Source organism: Brassica napus, chromosome C5, assembly GCF_020379485.1.
Source record: "Brassica napus cultivar Da-Ae chromosome C5, Da-Ae, whole genome shotgun sequence".
NCBI lineage: Eukaryota > Viridiplantae > Streptophyta > Magnoliopsida > Brassicales > Brassicaceae > Brassica > Brassica napus.
Genome location: NC_063448.1, coordinates 10,401,698 through 10,419,607, shown reverse-complemented (window position 1 = coordinate 10,419,607; position 17,910 = coordinate 10,401,698). Strand labels below are relative to the sequence as shown.

Here is a 17,910-nt window from a genome sequence, read left to right as displayed (position 1 = left end):
TAAATGAAAAAACACAACTTTTAACAAGTGAGAGACACAACCTTTAATAAAAAGACACTTTAACGAACAAACACAAATTTTATCAAGGAAGAGACACAACTTTTATAAAAAGACATCTTAATGAACAAACACAACTTTTAACAAGAATTGAGATCCCTATAAAAACACACAATCTTTGGAATTAATCAAGATTCCTATTATTAGTAGATTTAGAGCTTGATTTCTTTTGGGAGTCTAATACTATACTTTTCCATTTTGCAACGAGAAAGCCTTTTAGTGATTGACATATAGAAATTTCTTTAGTAATAGTAACAACAAGATCAATCATGAGACTTCTATGATGATGACCACAAGTTTGTGCATACTCAATGTGCTAACTGCTAAACATGTATACGCTGCATTTGCTCTAAAATTTTTTTCAAAATTTAATGGTAACTAGAAATGGGCTTGAGCACACATAGACGACAGGGGACAAGCAACAAGATTCTCATCCTTTGATGGATTGCTCATGGACCTTAATAATCACATTCAGCAAGTCTCAAAGCTGCGTCGTTTTATCAAAATCAAAGAGACCTTGAACGTGTTCTCAACAAAAGTTAGACAAAATTAATTGTACATTAATAATAATTCCATAACATTAAATAGTTCTTAGGAATCTCTGGTTCAGGTTCACCTTCACTGTTTCTCTTTCAGGGTAAGCAAAATAATGACTAACCTAATCTAGTACACATACCTCTCCTTAGGCCTCTCCAACATTCCCCACTTCACTTATCTCAGCCGAAATTAACTTTAAAGCAACAAGGCAGATATAACCGAGTGCAGAAATAGCCAATGAAGTATCTCTTACCGTTTTAACTTTTCTCTGGAAGGTGTTTATGCCAGAAAAAAACAGAGAGAGGTCTTTGTCTATGAACTGTCGGTCTTATCATCATCCTTCAACACTGTACTTGGACCATCATCAAAACCGGACACGGGAGCAAGCTCGTTTAGGTCGAGGTAATGCCTTTTGCCTACTGCACCACCCTCAACTTCTTCTTGGTCTGTGCCATTTGACTTGTTCAGTTGATTATTCTCTGTACCATTTGCTGTCCCCGCATTATCATTGACTTCTCTGGGCTCTTCTTCTTCCTCCTCCACTTCTTCTTCAGCAGAATTTGTTTCTGGGTCATTTCCATTTTCTTCAGAGTCCTCACTTCCCATTGTGAAATCCCCATTCCCTGATTCATCAGAATCTTCATCTGGATCTGGCTCTACCAATCGCTTACGTTTGGCCGCTCCTGCTGCTTCATTGTCTGATTCCGAGAGCTCATACTGTTGGTAATCGATTCTTGTGGCTCTTTTGCTACGCCTCAGGCCAGGCCGGAAACCATTTGACTTTGATCTTAACTTGGTTTCTCTCCGCGGCATTTTCCTAACCCTTCGGGGTTCATCACTATCTTCTTCGCTGGCACTTGGAGAATCTTCCTCTTCTTCTTCTTCCTCGTACTCGGCATTGTCTTCATCCCATTTGTACTCTTCATCTCCTTTCTCTTCCTCTCCCTCAGAACCACTAGAAAACGTCTTCTGTTTACGCTTCCTCAGATATTCTTCATCATAAACTGCTTCCCCAACAATGTCGTCATCGCTTCCAGATTCTACATGATTGTCTGTTTCAACAAAGTCCGTTGCTGAATACCGCTGGGGCCGTTGTCTGCGCCTGTTACGGTCACGACATTGTACTCAGTTAGTTCGAGTTAAAATTTTCAAAAGGGGAATATAAAAATTCACTGCGTCTTGCCTTCTGTCCAAGGATTCATCTCTCTGCTCATCGAACTCATCACCATCAGCAAAATCAGAAGAGCTACCAGACGCTGTACCGTTCACAGGGTCAGTAGGGTGAATTGAACTTGTTGTTGATCTGCCATTCACAAGAGAGTCCAATCTAGCTGATTCTCTTCTGTGGAGAAAAGGTTCTTGTGATGGATGTTTGTTCCTGAGATAGTATTATCAAAATAAGTAGTAGTCACCAAATAACATGTTAAAGATAACTAACAGCAAAGATGGTTCAATGAAAGCGACACTCAAGACTTACGTTGTTATTTTGATAGCTTCGTTTATCGACCTATCATAATCATCTGCAATAATATTAAACGATTAGTAAGGCTCTTCAACCCACAGTAGAAACAAGATGGATGTTTCTCATCAGGCAAAAATGGAAAAACAAATACAAGTACGGGGGGCATCATGAATTCCCAACAAGGTCAAAACCTTACCAAAAGTGTATCTAACTGGCTTCCTATCACGGAGAGAACGACCACCACCAACACCGTCAGCAACCAAATAGTTATCAAGGAGAAGAGCCTGTCTATGTTGCTTTTTCAACAACTTCTCTTTCCTCTGACACACATAAAAAAAAACAAATTATAAAGGATGCGATTGATAAGAAGTATCGTGAATTCAGTAATAGAGAGCAAATTGGAACCTTGTGTTCTTTTTCTATCTCAGGAAGCATATCTCTCGTTAACTTCTTCCCCAGAGAAACTTCAGTTCTACTACCACTTGTATTAAGTTTTTCCTGCAAAACAAAGGCACAAAGCATCTCAATCAGTAGTAAAGACATAGAAAGTTTATACCTATATAATAGTGCAGTCCTTCAGAGAAGCAAAGCATCAATTGGCAGTCAAAACAAAAGAAAGAAATATAAGTTTCAACAGAACAGCATAGGGTCTCCAGTCCGTGAAACTGCAACAACATTGCCCCAGAGAGATCTCTCAGCCAGTTCTTAGCAATGCAATTATCTTTAGCTCAATTCACTCACAATCACCAAAGAGATCGAAGATATTTAAAAGCACTCAAAAAAATATGCACCAAGTTCTTGTGAGTAGTAATCTGTGGGAAGAAAGTTACATCCATTCTCTGAAATATGCACCAAGTTCTTGTGAGTAGTATCTAACTGAATTTTCAACCTACTTATTATAGAGTATAATTCCCGTGTTTAGCATCTGTAAAACTGCACTAGTAAAGAAGATTAATTTGAGTGCATAGATAGCACTAGCCATCACGCTATCTAACCATCACAATCACATCAGAGCCAAGCAACCATATTTCACTGCGAGAAGATAACCAAACCATATGGAAGTATCCTGAGCAATTTAGAATAATTGAGACTTACCGAAACATCTTGGAATTCATCGAAATTTGTGGCAACAGTTTCCCATTGGTAAGTTACGTTAGGAAGAATCTTGGAACCCTTCGTTTTGACTTTAACCACCTCTGTCTTCCTTATTTCCCGATATAAACGGTGACCAACTAAGGGATCATCCTCATACCTTAAATAAGAAACATAAAGATGCTATCATAAATATGCAAATAAGAGAGTCTTATTTAGGTCTTTTTTATTTGCAACATACCAAAAATTAACTCCATGCGAATCACCCCCAACGCGGTCTTTGCGAAAAGTTGACAGATGAACACCAGTTTTGACAGAGTTATCAATGTAGCTCCTGATGTCCTCTTGCTGCGGAAATTCACAAAACCCATTGAAACTGTAAGTGTTATAACGATCTGGTTTCATTAGCATCGCATCAGCGAGCTCTAGAGCTTAATAGAGGGCATCATAAAGTGTACATTTACGGAGCAAAACATAACGAAAAATTCATTATCAACTGCAAACAGATTGACATACAGCAGCAGCAACATTACCTCAACACGAATATCACATAAAGCTTTCAAAATCACCACACGAATGGCTGGATCAAGAGATTTGTACGCTTCAATCTCCCGCCTACAAGATTAAGAAGAGAAGCTCAAAAATGCTTCCTAATCAGTTACCATGAGATCCAGAAAATTATAACAACTCACCCTTGCGAAGCAACAATGGGAAGATCCCCTTCTGCGACCTAAACAAGTAGGTGAAGATAATTTCAGAACATGATATAATGCAAAAAAATGAACTTCCAATATCAGATCAAAGCTGTTCAGCCATCATTACCCAATGCCAGCAATCTCTTATTTTTCTGCACAAGACAGTGACCCAGGTATCACGAGTGAGGGCCATTCGAGTTACAGGAGGAATGCCCTGCAAAAATTGAAAAGAGATAATTAGTATATTGCTTACAAAGAGAAACTGTTGAGCATTTCGACATTTATGGTAGTAAAGAATATATCCAATGAGCTATGCACAACAATTACAAATCATGATATCATTCAAAGACAATGATCAAGGACTTCAATCAGGGAACTCAAAAGTGACTAAAGAAAGCGTTTCAGAGAAATTAGCGATCCTAAACCGGGTAGCCCAGGCCTATAAGGTGTCTACGAGGGAAGCTAGCCAAAAACATAAAACACCTAAATCTTTAACAGAATCTGATCATTCAATACGCTAACAAAAGGTTTTGTATCACTAATTATTATACTAATAAGATCCTACACTCGGTTAAGAGAGCACACAGAAGCACGCTGGTACCACAACGAGTTACGCTAGTGTCAATGAGACAAACTCTTCGAAGTACATTGAAGTTAATAATGACAGACGGACACCAAAGCAAACCAAACAAGACTTGGGGAAGCATCAATAAGACAACAAGGGAAAGCCAAAGCAGCAACCTTTAGAAGAGGAATATGAATGTCACTCAAAGTATCGTTAGGATTCAGCAAAGCCGTTTCAAACTCCTCAGCAGAAAACTCCGCATTGATCTTCAAAAGCGGCCTAAAAACCTTCACCATCCACAAAAGGAACAAACTTTGAGAGTGAGTAAGGAAACACACAAAACTCAGAACTGAATAGAAGAGAAGAGAGAGAGAGCTCACATGCAAGAAGTTGAGGACGGAAGCAAGTTCCCACATGGACCTAAGATTCCACCGCGGCATCTGCGAAGGCTCCGGTGGCTGGACAAGAGAAGTAACGATTTTACCCAAACTCCCTCCACCGCATTGCCTCTGCACATCATCGTCTCCCTCCTCATCCTCCTCCTCTTGATCGTCTTCTTCCTCCACCTCTTCCTTTTGTCGATGCTCCCGTTTATACTCCTTCTTAGGCGGCCTGAGCTTTCTCTCCGCCGCCTGCTGCTCCTGAAGCCGCTGCTGCGCTCTAACGGTGCAGGCGCGCGACGGCCTCGTTCTCCTGAGCGAGGCAGTCTCCTCCGCGGGAATTTTGGTATCGTCGGCGGGAGAGCGGTGGTTGCCGGAGACATCGGGGTCAGGGACGACGAGATCGGAGGAGGAACCCATTGAGAGAGATCGAAATTAGGGTTTTTGATTTTATCGAGAGAGCGGTAAGTTAATTTTGAGGTTGTGGGGGAAATCTAAATCCAAATCCAAATCCAAATCGGTTAAGCAAAAAGACGAAGGACGACGGAGAAAAGCGTCGACTGGTGTTGGATGCAAACGTTGTCGTTTTGGGGTATGGAGAGAGAAGAAGATGGAGACAATCTGCGGAGAATAAAAAAGTTGGTAACTTTTTTATTCTCTCAAATACGTCTCTCTGAAGTCTGAAGTGAATGGTGAGAAAAAACGACTCAGCGAGTGAAAAGAAAAAAACTAGAGGAGAGGAGAAATAGGGGCAAACAAAGCTAGGGCTTTGTCGTGATATATATATATATATAAGGTTTTTTTTATTAAGACAAGAAAAAGGAAAATAATTTAAGTTATGTTGTGGCTTCAATTATGTAATTTTCTGTAATAACCATCTTTTAAAACAATACTATACAGCAATTTTGAGTTTGACGAAAAAACAATCATATCAATTATTGAGCTAAACAAAAAATGTACTAGACGATACTAGATAGATAGTACTATAGTAGCTGATAAATGATCCTATCAGAACTTTAAAAGTATTAAATATACATATGGATAACGATAATTTTGTAAGTGACATTAAGATTATGAATGTAGTTTCTGTAGAATTATGATTATGGTTCATCTGGTTTGTAGTTTGCAAAACTCTAAATTTGAAGTTTCAAATCGTTATTCTCTAAAAGCAAAATTTCAAATTTAACTTCAAAACTATTTTTTATTTACATTATGATCCTTATATTTGTCATATTTAATCCATAAAACTTTTATAAATAACTAGCACATATATTAAAATATTATAGTGATATTAATTAATAAAATTTTACACTAAAGTATAAAATTATAAATAGAAATACATAATTAAATATTAATCTACAAGCAAAATACCACATTATTGCATAAAATTATTTTCGTAATGCTCCATATTCAGTTAGACAAAATTTGTTTGGACAATATTTTAGAAGTTTCAGAGCAAATTTACTAGACTATTAGTGTTGTTGTAATATTTAAATTTGTGTAATAATTATGTTTTCATGTATCGTTTTTTTTAATATTAAGTTTCTTTTGTAATATTCTTGTTGTCTAATTCTAGTTTTAAAATATTACAAATCTTATTCTAAATATTTTATTTAATTTTATGTGTAAAATTTATTTATAAAATAAATTTGAAATATTTAAGATATAAAAAAGTTTTGAAGATTAAAATGATAAATAAGAAAATATTTAAGAATCATAAATATGATGTATAATTAATTATAAAGACCAAAATGCAAATAAAAAAAATGAAACTTAAAATTTAGAGTTTTGAGTAGTAAAATTTCAAATATGAAGTTTCACTTTTAAAAGTCTAAATTTGAAGTTTTGAAGTTTTTTTTTAGAGAATAAAAAAACTCTATATTTGAAGTTATAGAGTTTCTTTTGGAGATGCTCTAAAAGGCTACATCATAAACATGTAAAAGCAAAGCATCTCTAAATGACAAGGATGATCATTGATGACCTTTTTAATTAGGTCCAAGGTGATAAAGTAAGATCCTGACGTTGGTCCCTACATTAATACTTCATTTACGTCATACAACAACTAAACTCCACTGACTAATTTAGACCATATTTACACTTACCTAAAATGAAATTTTACATGAAAACCAAAGAACCTCACACAAATAAACTACATATGTACTTATTTACACAATATATATTCAACAATCATTACAAATTATACAAACACAAATGGCAGTACTGTGCAATACTGTGTACCTGAACAATGAAATTCACAAGTAGTGTGTCACAACAACTCTTATCAACGACGCAACCTCTTCTCAAAGATATGCTGATACAGATTCTTTGTCCGGAATACCAACACACAGGAGACAAGAAACCCGAGGAAAGCCACAGATGCAATAATCACAAAGGACAACCGGAAACAATGAGGACCATAACACGTGTTACCTTCTCCAATAATGGTCTTATCATAGATATAACCAATCAATCTCACTGAGAAGATATACGAACCCATAGGACTAGCAATCGAAATTGTGTTATAGATTGTTCCCATATGTTTAACCCCGAACAACTCTGACGTTATCGTCGGCATTAACGACCATTGTGAGCCATAACATATTCCTACGATAACCGAACCGGGGTATAGGTTTCCTTCAAAACCAGAGGCTATGATCAGATGTCCTATGGTCATGGCTCCAAGAGTTGTAGCCATTAACAAAGGACGTGGCCATCCTTTTCTATGTAGCAATGCATCCGAAACATAACCAGCTCCAAACCGACCAATAAAGTTCCATATGTTCCACAAAGACAGCAATGCGTTTATCTCCACGTTAGAGTATCTAAGAGACTCACCTATTTGTCTGATGTTGTTTATCGTCGAAATCCCTGATCCCATTCCACATACCATAGCAAGAAACAGTAACCAGAAGTCTACATTACGCATAGCTTGTAAGAGATTCAAGCTTTTATCTTCAACCACCGCCAAGCTCTCACCAGAGGTTGTTGCTTCTAGATTGTCTACAAGAGGAGAATAACATGGTTTCTTGATATTGTCTCGGCGTGCTCTTATGGCAATAAGTAGAGGCGAGGCAAGGAGGATGAGTAGAACTACAAGCGTGACGGTATTGGCCCATGATGGTAAACCAAGAATGCCCTTCACAATGATAATGACCATAAGGTAAGCTGCAATGATTATAGACAAAGTTGATAAACCATCTAAATGCTTCTTCTCATCGACCGTGCTGGTCTCGTATATCCTGACTAGTGGCATCACCAATACAGAGAGGAGTGAAGGTACTATTGCAAGTAGAAGAATGAAACTCTCTGGATCTCCAGGGCATATTGTTTCATAGAGTTGTATTAACATTGCTCCACTTAGACCAACAAAGCCCTGCAAAAAACAAACCGAAGGCATTAACTTAAGGTTCAAAATAGGCATAAGCGTTCTGGTATAAAGCTTTTTAAAAAGTTTTTGGACTTTCGGGTACATCCTTCTAGACTCCATTTAGTTTTTTTTTTTGTATTTCATACGGGTTGAAATGAATGATACTTCAAGTTTGGATATAATTCTTATTTTTGATCTGAACTCATTTCTTGTTGGCTTAATATTTAGTAGTTGGATACTTTTACAGCTAGATCAAAATAAAAATAAAAATGGATGTTCTAAATATTAACTAAGTTTAGAAACTTTTGTTTTGCTAACTCAAAAATTTCGGATATTATTTTAAGTTTTTCGTATATCTATTTGAGCTTGGTCAGATTCGCATAACATTCGACATATCGCCCTATGAGATTTGTTTGGGCATTTATGACAGATTTTTCAGTTCGGTTCGCATGTCGGTTACAATTACATATTGTATACCTATGCCTAGTATTAAATGTCTAAAGTGGGCCTACGACTTAACAGTTGCCGGGAAATCAACTCTAACCAAAGAAAATTTGATAAAGACTTTAACTACCTTCATTATTCCGACGGCAGTGCCGCCATAGTCGGCGAAATTCTCAAGGGAGCTAACAACGTTGGCCGTATTAAGAAACGTTAAAGACTGAGCCGCTATGAACATAAACAGACACATAACCGGAACCGGCGGTTTTCTAATCAAACCGGTCACGGATGCCCAGATAAGGAAATAACCGGTGAAGGACAAAACCGCTCCGATCAAGATCACCACCCACGGACCTGCTCTACCTCCCCGTCCGTCACGGCGACGGCGATTAAAGGTGGCTGCGGTGTAAACAAGTCCAGACAAAACGCCGACGTTACCACCAATGTCTTTGAAGACGGAGACTGTGTCAAGGGTTGATTGGTCGTATGATTGAGATGATTTCAAGATTGCCGAGTAGATTCCGAAGGTGTAAGAACCTCCTAACGTGCACTGGATCCATATGCTCGCCGTCACAGCCATCCATTTCGTTCTCAGACTCTCTGCCGCCATCTTCCGCCGTGTGTTTTATGCCGGAGAATAAAACAAAAGCTAGAATCGTTTTCTTACCACTTGGCGCAAACTGACAAGCACGAATTTTTGATTTTTTTTTTCTTTCGGTGTGTACGTGTATAATAAAGTAATGGTGGTTTATATATATCATATCATGTTTGGCAAATATTAATATTTGTTTTTTTAACGCTCGATAATTATGTTATTACAATTATTAAAAATATTACAGACAATTCTACCATCGACAATTCTACCTGCCGTATGAGGATTCACGTTTGACTACATCACTTAAACTGTCCTATGAGATCCACGGTTAACGGTACTCCTTATGTCATACTGCAGATGTCTTGTAAGCATTTTTTTTTTCTTAATTCGCATAATTTCATTTTCTCCGGAAATTGAAACCTAGAAAACTATAATATCTTGGTAAAATATAATTTTTTATTTTTTTTGAGCTGTAATATCATGAATTTTTTAAAGCTGATTTATTCAGACAATTTTTTTTTTCTAATTGTCTTATGAAGACGTCGAATCGTTTTATGAAAACCCAACCTAACATTTCTATTTACACAATGGGAAAATATTTATATATTTTTTGTCTATTAATCTACATAATTGATAGTAAACTATATTTTTAGAATTCGAATCCAATCTAATAATGTAGAAAAAAAAATCTTTTTTTTTGAATCAAACCACTAGAATAAAGCCACTTCCACAACGAAATATGTTAGTAAACGGCAATTAGATGAATTATAAATGGCGGACATGGCATGGGGTCAAGTAATAATCCCGACACAAGTGCCTTATTGCTTGTTCAACTTTCTTGACATCTCCATGGCACTTCAAATATAGTCTCAGATATATTATTGCAAGAGGAAGATACAATTTAAAGGCAGAGAACAAATGGCTAGAGAGAAAGTCAAAGTGTTTCCCTAACCTTAACTTATGACACGCGCTAAACCAATTCATAAGATGCAATCAGCTAAAAGAAAAGAAAAGAAAATAAATAAAGCTAAACAAACACTCACAGCAAATGCATCCTTTCAACATAAGACTGCACCAACCACCTGTTGAGAGACTCACCACACCCAACAAAACAACCTGAGTTTCCACTCTCCGTGAAAAACGGTGAACCAAACATGTTGAGCAGCTCTTCAACCGCTTGTCTCACCATCGACGTACCAGTCACTCTACTACGTCTTCCCCAACCAGTCACTATATCAATCCGAGAAGGACAAGATCCGGAGACTAGCATCTGCTTCCGGAACCAAGCAAGCGTCCTGGACAACGCGGTCACTGCGGTTCCCTCCGACATTACATGGAGATTGATAAGCCAATAGCTGCTGCTTTTCTCCCTCAACGCATCAGGAAAAACATTCTTCTGTGCTGCAACTTCCCAAACCGATCCCGCCTCTTCTTTTTGCCCTGACTTGTGTAAGAAGTCAACCACCGCGTCCACAAGCCCTCTCTTGCTCTCTCTGTCCTCGCTGTGCATCAGATCCAAGAAGTTGTTCACATGATTACGCACGTTCTGTCCATCAGGACCTGCAGACGGCATCTTGAGGAGAAACATATGCGCCGGATGACCAGTGCTCGCCATTAGCTGGCCACAGTAACCCATATCAAGCTTTGACCGAGCATCCGTGCAGCAACTCAAGAGCAACGTGTACGTCTGCAAAGAAGGACGTAGACCAAGCGCCAGCATGTTCTGCAACAACTCATACGCTTCCCCTATCTTGTCAACCCTAAGGAAAGTACTAAGAAGAGAGTTGCAAGTAGGAACATTAGGTAACAAACCAGCATGAAACATTGCTTGATACCAATACCAAGCCTTCTCAACATTACCAGCTTTCCCCCACAGATCCACCAAAAGCCCATAGACCGGCTCATCAGGAACCCAATTATCACGCTGCATCTCGGTGAAGACACCCTCTGCTTCCTCTAGATACCCACAGTGTCCAAGCACCTCCATCACGATGCTGTACGTCACTTTATCAGGCCTAAACCCAGCGTTCTGCATGTCGCGGTAAAGCTTCAACGCGCTCTGGTAGTTCCTCGCCTTGGCGTGCAAGTCCATCATGATGTTGTACGTGACCAAGTTAGGTGTACATCCCTGATCAACCATCTCGCAGAAGAGCTTGTGCGCAGCGGGTAAATGCCCAGCTTTCCCAAGACAGTTTATAATGACACTGTAAGTGAAAGTGTCGGTTGAGATACCAGCCGCTTCCATCCTCTGATGCATATCCATCGCAACGTCGAGAAACCCAGCCTTGGCGTGAATGTCTATGAGTGTACAGTACGTTACACGGTCTGGTTCGCATCCAGCTTCTTGCATCTGATTAAACACATTCATCGCTTCGTTGAGATAATTAGCACGGCCGTAGCTGTGGATAAGACGGTTGTAAGTAACCGTGTTTGGCCTACAACCATCTCTAACCATCTCGTCGAGAAGCCTGTTTATGGCCCGAAACTGTTTAGCACGGCCGAGGTTACCAACCATGGTGGTGTAAGTGTGCTCGTCGTGCTTAAACTTGGGCTGCCTTTTGAGCCAGTAGAAGAAACCAAGAGCGTTTCCATAGTCATTCATCTTCTTGAGCACCTGGTTCGCTTGGTACGGACCCATCGTTAACCGGAGATTCTCAAGAGCCGTCTCAGCAGCAGGGCCCCACCTGAATGTTTTCAAAATGCTGGAAACGTTTTCCACCTCTTTGACATTACAATACTGCCTTGAACCTGAAGCCGCTTTCATCATTTCGTTTGGCACAAACCTGTTTGAATCAATATTATTGTGTCTCTGCAACATGCTTGTCGTCCTCTTGCCAGATGCGTGATGATGATACCTTTTCTGTAACGAGACTTGTTTGAATCCTTCCTTAGCCCCTCGGAAGTTGCTACTATGATTTCTAATTTTACCAGCTGATGACTCTTTTGCAGCTGGTGATCTAGGGTAAGCTTTGGTCAAGTCCTCTCTCCTTATAACTGACTTGACGCTTGTGATAGGCCGAGATGGATCCACCATACAGCTTTTCCCTAATCCAAACACTTCACTACTCCCTCCATCAGACGAAGGAAGCTTAAAGTTTGCTAAATCAGACAAAATACTAACCGCTGCATAACCGGCTCTGAAAATCTGATCCCCAATAGGTGCTGAAGAAGAAACTTCCTCCTCCTCTCTAATTGATGCATAAGTAACCGAATGTGGTTTACTAGGGAGAGCAGGAGAAGAAGAAGAGCAAACATGCTGTGGCAATAGAGATGGCCGACCAGAACCATCAACCTTCTTTAGAACAACCGGTTTACTCTCTGCCTCTCCTGGTAAAATGCTTCCCGCTACAAGAGGCTTACGGGTAATAATACTGGACGGTAGTTTTTCATCTTGTGCGGCTTCGTGCCTAAGTTGCTGGCGTCGGGAGACACAAGGCTCATCGTCGTTGAATGCAGAAGGACTCCCATCAGCTGCACTTGATCTCGATCCGCTAAGGAAAAAGGATCTTGCTGAACTTGAGAGTTTGCTGATTTGCTGTGGACGCATCATTTCTCTGCTGTAAAATGAAACTCAAAGATTCACATATAGAGACTCACAGGGGAATGATCATCAAGCATGTAAACTCAAAGTCTTTAACTTTATTGTATACTCACAAGTGAACCATAATCACACTTCGAAATAAGTCAAAAGTCTAATACTTTTTCCACATGACCCAAAATGTTTGAGCTGAAATCTCGAGAAAACGCTTTAAAACCCAGGAGAGACAACGAAGACAAAAACACGATAACACACCGTGTGATTGAAATAAAGTGAAGATTAAACACAAACCCAGATAACAGCGTCCAGTGATTAAGTTAAGAGATCACTAGTCACCTGACAGACGGTGGACCTCAGTAGCTACGTTATGGGTTTTGGTTTCCTTGTGAGACTCTTCAGGGGGAAAATGAAAACAATGGAGGCGAAAAGGCCGTCTTCTTCCCGGCAATCTTCTACCCTCCTCCAAGCATATTGGCTCACACGGAGAAGGAGGCTGCGAGAATTCAAGGTCACAACTTTTTTCCTTTTGATCTCTGTTTTTATATTTTTCAAAGAAACCCCTAATCCTTCTTTTTTTTCTAAATAACGCACGATTGTTTTATTCCTTTCAGTTTTTGCTCAATTCTTAAATAGGATTTGTCTTTTACCTTCACTTTCAGAAATCGGTTTTTCTCACCGTTAACCAGTACCGTGATGAAATTGTTATTTTTTGTTATCCCTCTTTGATTTGTTACACTGCTGAAAGTAGTATTTTCTAGTACCAATTTTTAAAGTAAAGTTTGTTTTGTGTTATTATTGAAAGAAGAATGTATGGCTTTGGCTTAAAAAGAGAGCCAGCACAAGTTGAGCTGCTTTTTGTAATAACTTCTTTTACCTTTTCCACCTTTGGCCATTTCTTATTTGCAACGTAGAAGCTTTGCCTTCCTCAAGTTTCGCAAGTCCTTCGTTGTACACGTGGTGTTGCTTTTAATGTCTTTGCTCGTGACTGTCCTGTTACTTTAATATTCAAAGAGATTTTTCTTTCTTCTAGTATTTGACTACTGAGATTTGAGAGATATATTTGGGTGGAGGTTGTGAAATGGGAACTTTTAACGGATACAAATAAGAGAACAAAAAAAACTTCAATGTGAAAAATTTCTTACGTTTTGATAGATATTAAGAGTGCAACTCGAATGCTTATTTGTGGGATAAATTTATTTGGAATGCATCATTCCATTGAATTCCATGAAATATTTACCAGTTAGCATAAAAGCCTTTGTTAAACCAATTCCATACATTCCAATTTTGGAATGGAACAAAAGAACAAATCCTTTGTAAAATCTATTCTTTTTATTCCCTGCAAAAAATGTTCATGAATGAATGGGATGAGTGGAATTAACTAGTTTCAGTTTTTATTCCATTTTGTCTGTCATTCCATTTTTAGTATTTCAAATTTTTTAATTCCTTTCATCACGTACATTTCATTTAATAACAACCACTTACAGCCTAATATACAACTTGCACATATATTTTCGGACAAAACTTGCAAGGATCTTATGAATAGTTGTCTGTAACTCTATAAGCAATCAAGAATGATTGAATTGCAGTATGCTTGAATCTGTGAGGCCTTTCTCTCCATTCATACTAGGATTAATTCAAAAACAAAAGGTAGACTCAGAGCCGTGCCTGAGATTTATTGGCCCTCAAGCAAAAAAAAAATTGTTGGCCCACATATGTTCTTATGAAACAAAATTAAAAGAATTTATGCCAAAGGTTCGAACTCACAACATCTTTTTTTTTTTTGAACACAAATGAACTCATAACCACATGTGCTGCTGAATCTTTCACAGAACAAATGAGTCCTTTAAATATATAAACTCCATCTGAACTAGAAGCACATGCTTGATGTGCCTAGTGTTAGGCACGGCCCTGGGTGGACTCCTAAATCTTATGCCATTTAGCCCGTTATAAGTTCTAACAGTAATAAAAAAAACCCACAGATGCTTCTGACAATAGTATAAGGATTGTATCTTTCAAAGTACAGTATAATAAAATTGTTCATATAGTGTAGGCCCTAATATAGTGTGTAGTCCAATGACTAGATACGTTACATACGTCCTATAGAAACATTCTTTTGGGGGCTGACAATAAGTTGTATGCAAAAAGTTGGCGTAACAACATGCACACACATGCAGCCACGAGGCCCACGGCATTTTGAGTTGAACCCATCATCTTAATTTTTTCCAAACATAATCATCCTCTTCAACGAATAGTTATCAACATTTCCAAATATTTGTCACATCTTTTCTCTTTGATTATAGTTTCACTCTATGCTAGTTTTAAAGTTCCCCACGATAACCTAGCCGGATGTTTCTCTGAGTTGCCGGAAATGTAATCTCCGATATCCTTTTGGGATGACAATTAATCTATTTATATAAAATATAGTTTATTCTCTCCTGGATGAGACACGTAGGCAAACAGGTCAGAAAGTCAGTCTCTGTGAGGATGACACCTGTCCCCTTCACCAAAACTATGTGTTTCATTCTGCGGAAAGGTTTCAGACTTTGGTTTAGCGAAGGGCCATAAATCAGATTAATCAATTCATGCCCGTAACTCCTGCATCTAATGCGATCCAGCCCTTTGGAATCCCTCTCTTTCCCTCATATATATCTTCAGTGTGATATAATCAGCGATTGGAGATATATTGGTGTCCTCTCCACGACCTTTGGTTTACATACGACGGTGAATGTCTCCGTCGACAATTTTCAGATAATCACTTGGGTACAGCCGGCTATCACCACGACGCCGATTTCGTGGACGTCTACATTATCATATTCAGTGGCGCTAGGTTCAGCCCTTCCAGCAACACCTCCTTCTATGCCGCCGGTTATACCCTTTTCACCTTGGCTACCAGATTGACTGCTCAGATATACTACTAATCTAAGATCCACAGCAGCATCAGAATTTTTGGACTTGAGTCCCAAGTCTGAAGTCACTTGGGTACGTCAGGATTTACTTTTCATCTTATAGAAGTCGAAAGAATAGAAGCACCTTCTTTTTTTATACTGCTCAGTGATCTTTTTTCAGTTTTTTTGTAGCTGATTACGAGGAACTCACCACTTTGGATTGAGAAAGATGAAGATGATGACGGCGGAATTTGCTTAATTCCACTTTGAATTCGAGGAAGTTTTTACCTTTCACGAGATTTTTTTTGGGTTTCCACTCAAACATATATGCTAATAAACTTTAACCAAATTTTTGTTTCCTTTCAGAGTGTACCAGCACAGGAGCGGATTGAATCAGAAAAAGCTTGATAATTGTAATTCAGAAGGAAAAGCAGCTGACTTTAGGGAAACTTTTACTCATGCTTCAGAAGGTTTGTTCGTAATTGATCCTATGTTTTACTGTCCATTGCCCGTCAGGTTGTCCCTTTCCTTAGTTATTTGTGCTATATCTGTTCCAGTTATTCGAATAGAGAAATCAACAAGCGTGTCATCTCATGGAGAAATAGTTCCACTTAGTCTGCAGATGTACGGTTGCAAAGTGCTACAAAAGGTACAAAGCCACTACACTTTTCCTAGACTAATGGGTGAAAATTCGTTCTGGTGTAGGCTCTTGATGTCATAGAACCTGATCAGAGAGTTCTTTTAGGACATGAACTTGACTGGCAGCCGAGCAGGTGATGAGATGTGTTCAGACACCAAAACAGAAACCAGGAGCTCTTGAAATGCATCGATAATACTTCTTCAGACTGTTGGATCCATGTTACCTGCATTCCATGATCAAGTTTCCTTGGTCTGAATGCATCCTTATGGCTGCCGAGCAATCATGCACTAAGAATTAAAATACATGTGTTTTTTGCCTTCTCCCTATCTTGGTTTCTCTCACAATAGCAATGCATCTTCACGTTTTCTTTGCCCTTATGTATAGAGTAACCATATCTTTTAATTAGTACTGAATGTCCCTGTAAATTTAGGCTTTTAATGTAGGCTATGTGTATGTGTGATGACGTTGGAGTCACGCAGATTGGGATTGTTCAAGAAAAGAGAATTTGTTTATAGAGTTCAGATATCAACCGTGTTTCTTTGTTTCAGGGGAGTGTTTATTTTTAGCAGCGTTTGTTCTATGTATAAAATGTGCTATGCATTGATGATTCTAGCTAAGTTGAGTATTTTTGGCTATGCGGCTACCGAGTATGTGTCAACAGGTACATTCTATCAGCTCTCATATACCAAACTGGTTTCATTGTGAATTTTCAAGAGTAACCGAAGAAGCAACCATATATGATTCAGTATGTTTGTGTGATTCTCAGAATGGGATGCTTGCAGATTCTCGAGAAACAATGGGATTGATAAATAACATTTGAGAAAAAATAGAGCTAAGTCACCAATTACAAAGCGAAGATGGAAATATATGGAGAAAAAGAGACTTTCTATTTCTCTTTTTTTTTTTACTGGAAAGATAAACTTTTTCCTTAAAGATAAACTTTTGCTTGCAGATTTTTCCTTAAAAAAGCCAGATTAATTCTTAAAGTGATTTTTCAATCATGGTCCCCTCTCAAATTCATTTTTGGATCAAATTAACAATTATTCGTATTAAATGCATAAATGTTTTGTTGAAAAGAACACCCTTACAATAGTAGTACTAATAATGCAACCCTCATAAAATGAAAGAAAAACCATATTTTTTTCTTGAAATTATCCCAAATGACTATAATTAACATCATCAAACAAACAAAAACGAAAAAATTTACATATTATGTCCACATTAGAGTTTTATTTATTTATTTATTTTGTGACCATGTCCACATAAGAGTTCAAAATTGACAATCACCCATAACACAACAAATATATGATGCGTCAAATCAACGAGAAAAGATTCGCTGATGAGATAGGTCCATCGTAACTCTCTCGACCAGAGAATAGTAGCCTTGGTTCGGTCAGGTGAGACACCTAAACAAACGCTGGAGATGCTCTCCGAAGCAAGTCTCAAGGACAAAGATTTATGTATAGACAAATAGACAAGCGAAATAAATCTACCACATATAATCCCTCATCCAGTCAAACCATCAACTAATCGATAGTTTTAAATATAAATCATTATCATCCATTTCCACTTCTCTTGCAATGCAAACCAAAAATTCAAACCATAAAATCATACAAAATAATAATGTATACCACAAGTATAATATATCCCGTCCGT

General features: G+C 38.3%; 3 protein-coding genes across 4 annotated transcripts; all 3 read right to left on the bottom strand.

The window, feature by feature from the left end:
• Window positions 1–596: 596 nt before the first annotated feature.
• On the bottom strand, window positions 597–5,539 carry LOC106419416 (DDT domain-containing protein DDR4). The gene is made up of 12 exons (XM_013860197.3): window positions 4,789–5,539; window positions 4,585–4,695; window positions 3,971–4,057; window positions 3,841–3,878; window positions 3,682–3,763; window positions 3,390–3,496; window positions 3,152–3,308; window positions 2,462–2,554; window positions 2,253–2,376; window positions 2,072–2,114; window positions 1,778–1,972; window positions 597–1,696 (listed from the first exon to the last, which is right to left on the bottom strand). The coding sequence occupies exons 1-12, from the start codon at window positions 5,206–5,208 to the stop codon at window positions 907–909; spliced, it is 2,247 nt and encodes a 748-aa protein (XP_013715651.1). The 5' UTR covers window positions 5,209–5,539; the 3' UTR covers window positions 597–906.
• A 1,303-nt stretch (window positions 5,540–6,842) lies between these two features.
• On the bottom strand, window positions 6,843–9,499 carry BNAC05G14630D. Its single transcript, XM_013859771.3, has 2 exons — window positions 8,730–9,499; window positions 6,843–8,161 (listed from the first exon to the last, which is right to left on the bottom strand). Exons 1-2 carry the CDS (start codon window positions 9,204–9,206, stop codon window positions 7,070–7,072), a joined length of 1,569 nt encoding a protein of 522 aa, XP_013715225.1. The 5' UTR covers window positions 9,207–9,499; the 3' UTR covers window positions 6,843–7,069.
• Window positions 9,500–10,041: 542 nt separating this feature from the next.
• On the bottom strand, window positions 10,042–13,312 carry LOC106419365 (pentatricopeptide repeat-containing protein At1g18900). 2 transcript variants are annotated; one of them, XM_013860137.3, is made up of 2 exons: window positions 13,066–13,312; window positions 10,042–12,748 (listed from the first exon to the last, which is right to left on the bottom strand). In XM_013860137.3, exon 2 carries the CDS (start codon window positions 12,739–12,741, stop codon window positions 10,231–10,233), a length of 2,511 nt encoding a protein of 836 aa, XP_013715591.1. In that variant the 5' UTR covers window positions 12,742–12,748; window positions 13,066–13,312; the 3' UTR covers window positions 10,042–10,230. The 2 variants fall into 2 exon arrangements, with proteins under 2 accessions (XP_013715591.1, XP_013715592.1); XM_013860138.3 differs by having other exon boundaries at window positions 10,042–12,745; window positions 13,066–13,266.
• Between the last annotated feature and the right edge of the window lie 4,598 nt (window positions 13,313–17,910).

Excerpts from the sequence above, each read along its gene's own strand:
- LOC106419416 (XM_013860197.3), bottom strand. The coding sequence starts at position 5,208 with ATGGGTTCCTCCTCCGATCTCGTCGTCCCTGACCCCGATGTCTCCGGC. Across the intron at positions 4,058-4,584 it reads TTCATATTCCTCTTCTAAAG|GGCATTCCTCCTGTAACTCG; the intron begins GTTGCTGCTTTG and ends CAATTTTTGCAG. Across the intron at positions 1,697-1,777 it reads GATGAATCCTTGGACAGAAG|GCGCAGACAACGGCCCCAGC; the intron begins GCAAGACGCAGT and ends TGACCGTAACAG.
- BNAC05G14630D (XM_013859771.3), bottom strand. The coding sequence starts at position 9,206 with ATGGCGGCAGAGAGTCTGAGAACGAAATGGATGGCTGTGACGGCGAGC. Across the intron at positions 8,162-8,729 it reads CTGCCGTCGGAATAATGAAG|GGCTTTGTTGGTCTAAGTGG; the intron begins GTAGTTAAAGTC and ends TGTTTTTTGCAG.
- LOC106419365 (XM_013860137.3), bottom strand. The coding sequence starts at position 12,741 with ATGATGCGTCCACAGCAAATCAGCAAACTCTCAAGTTCAGCAAGATCC.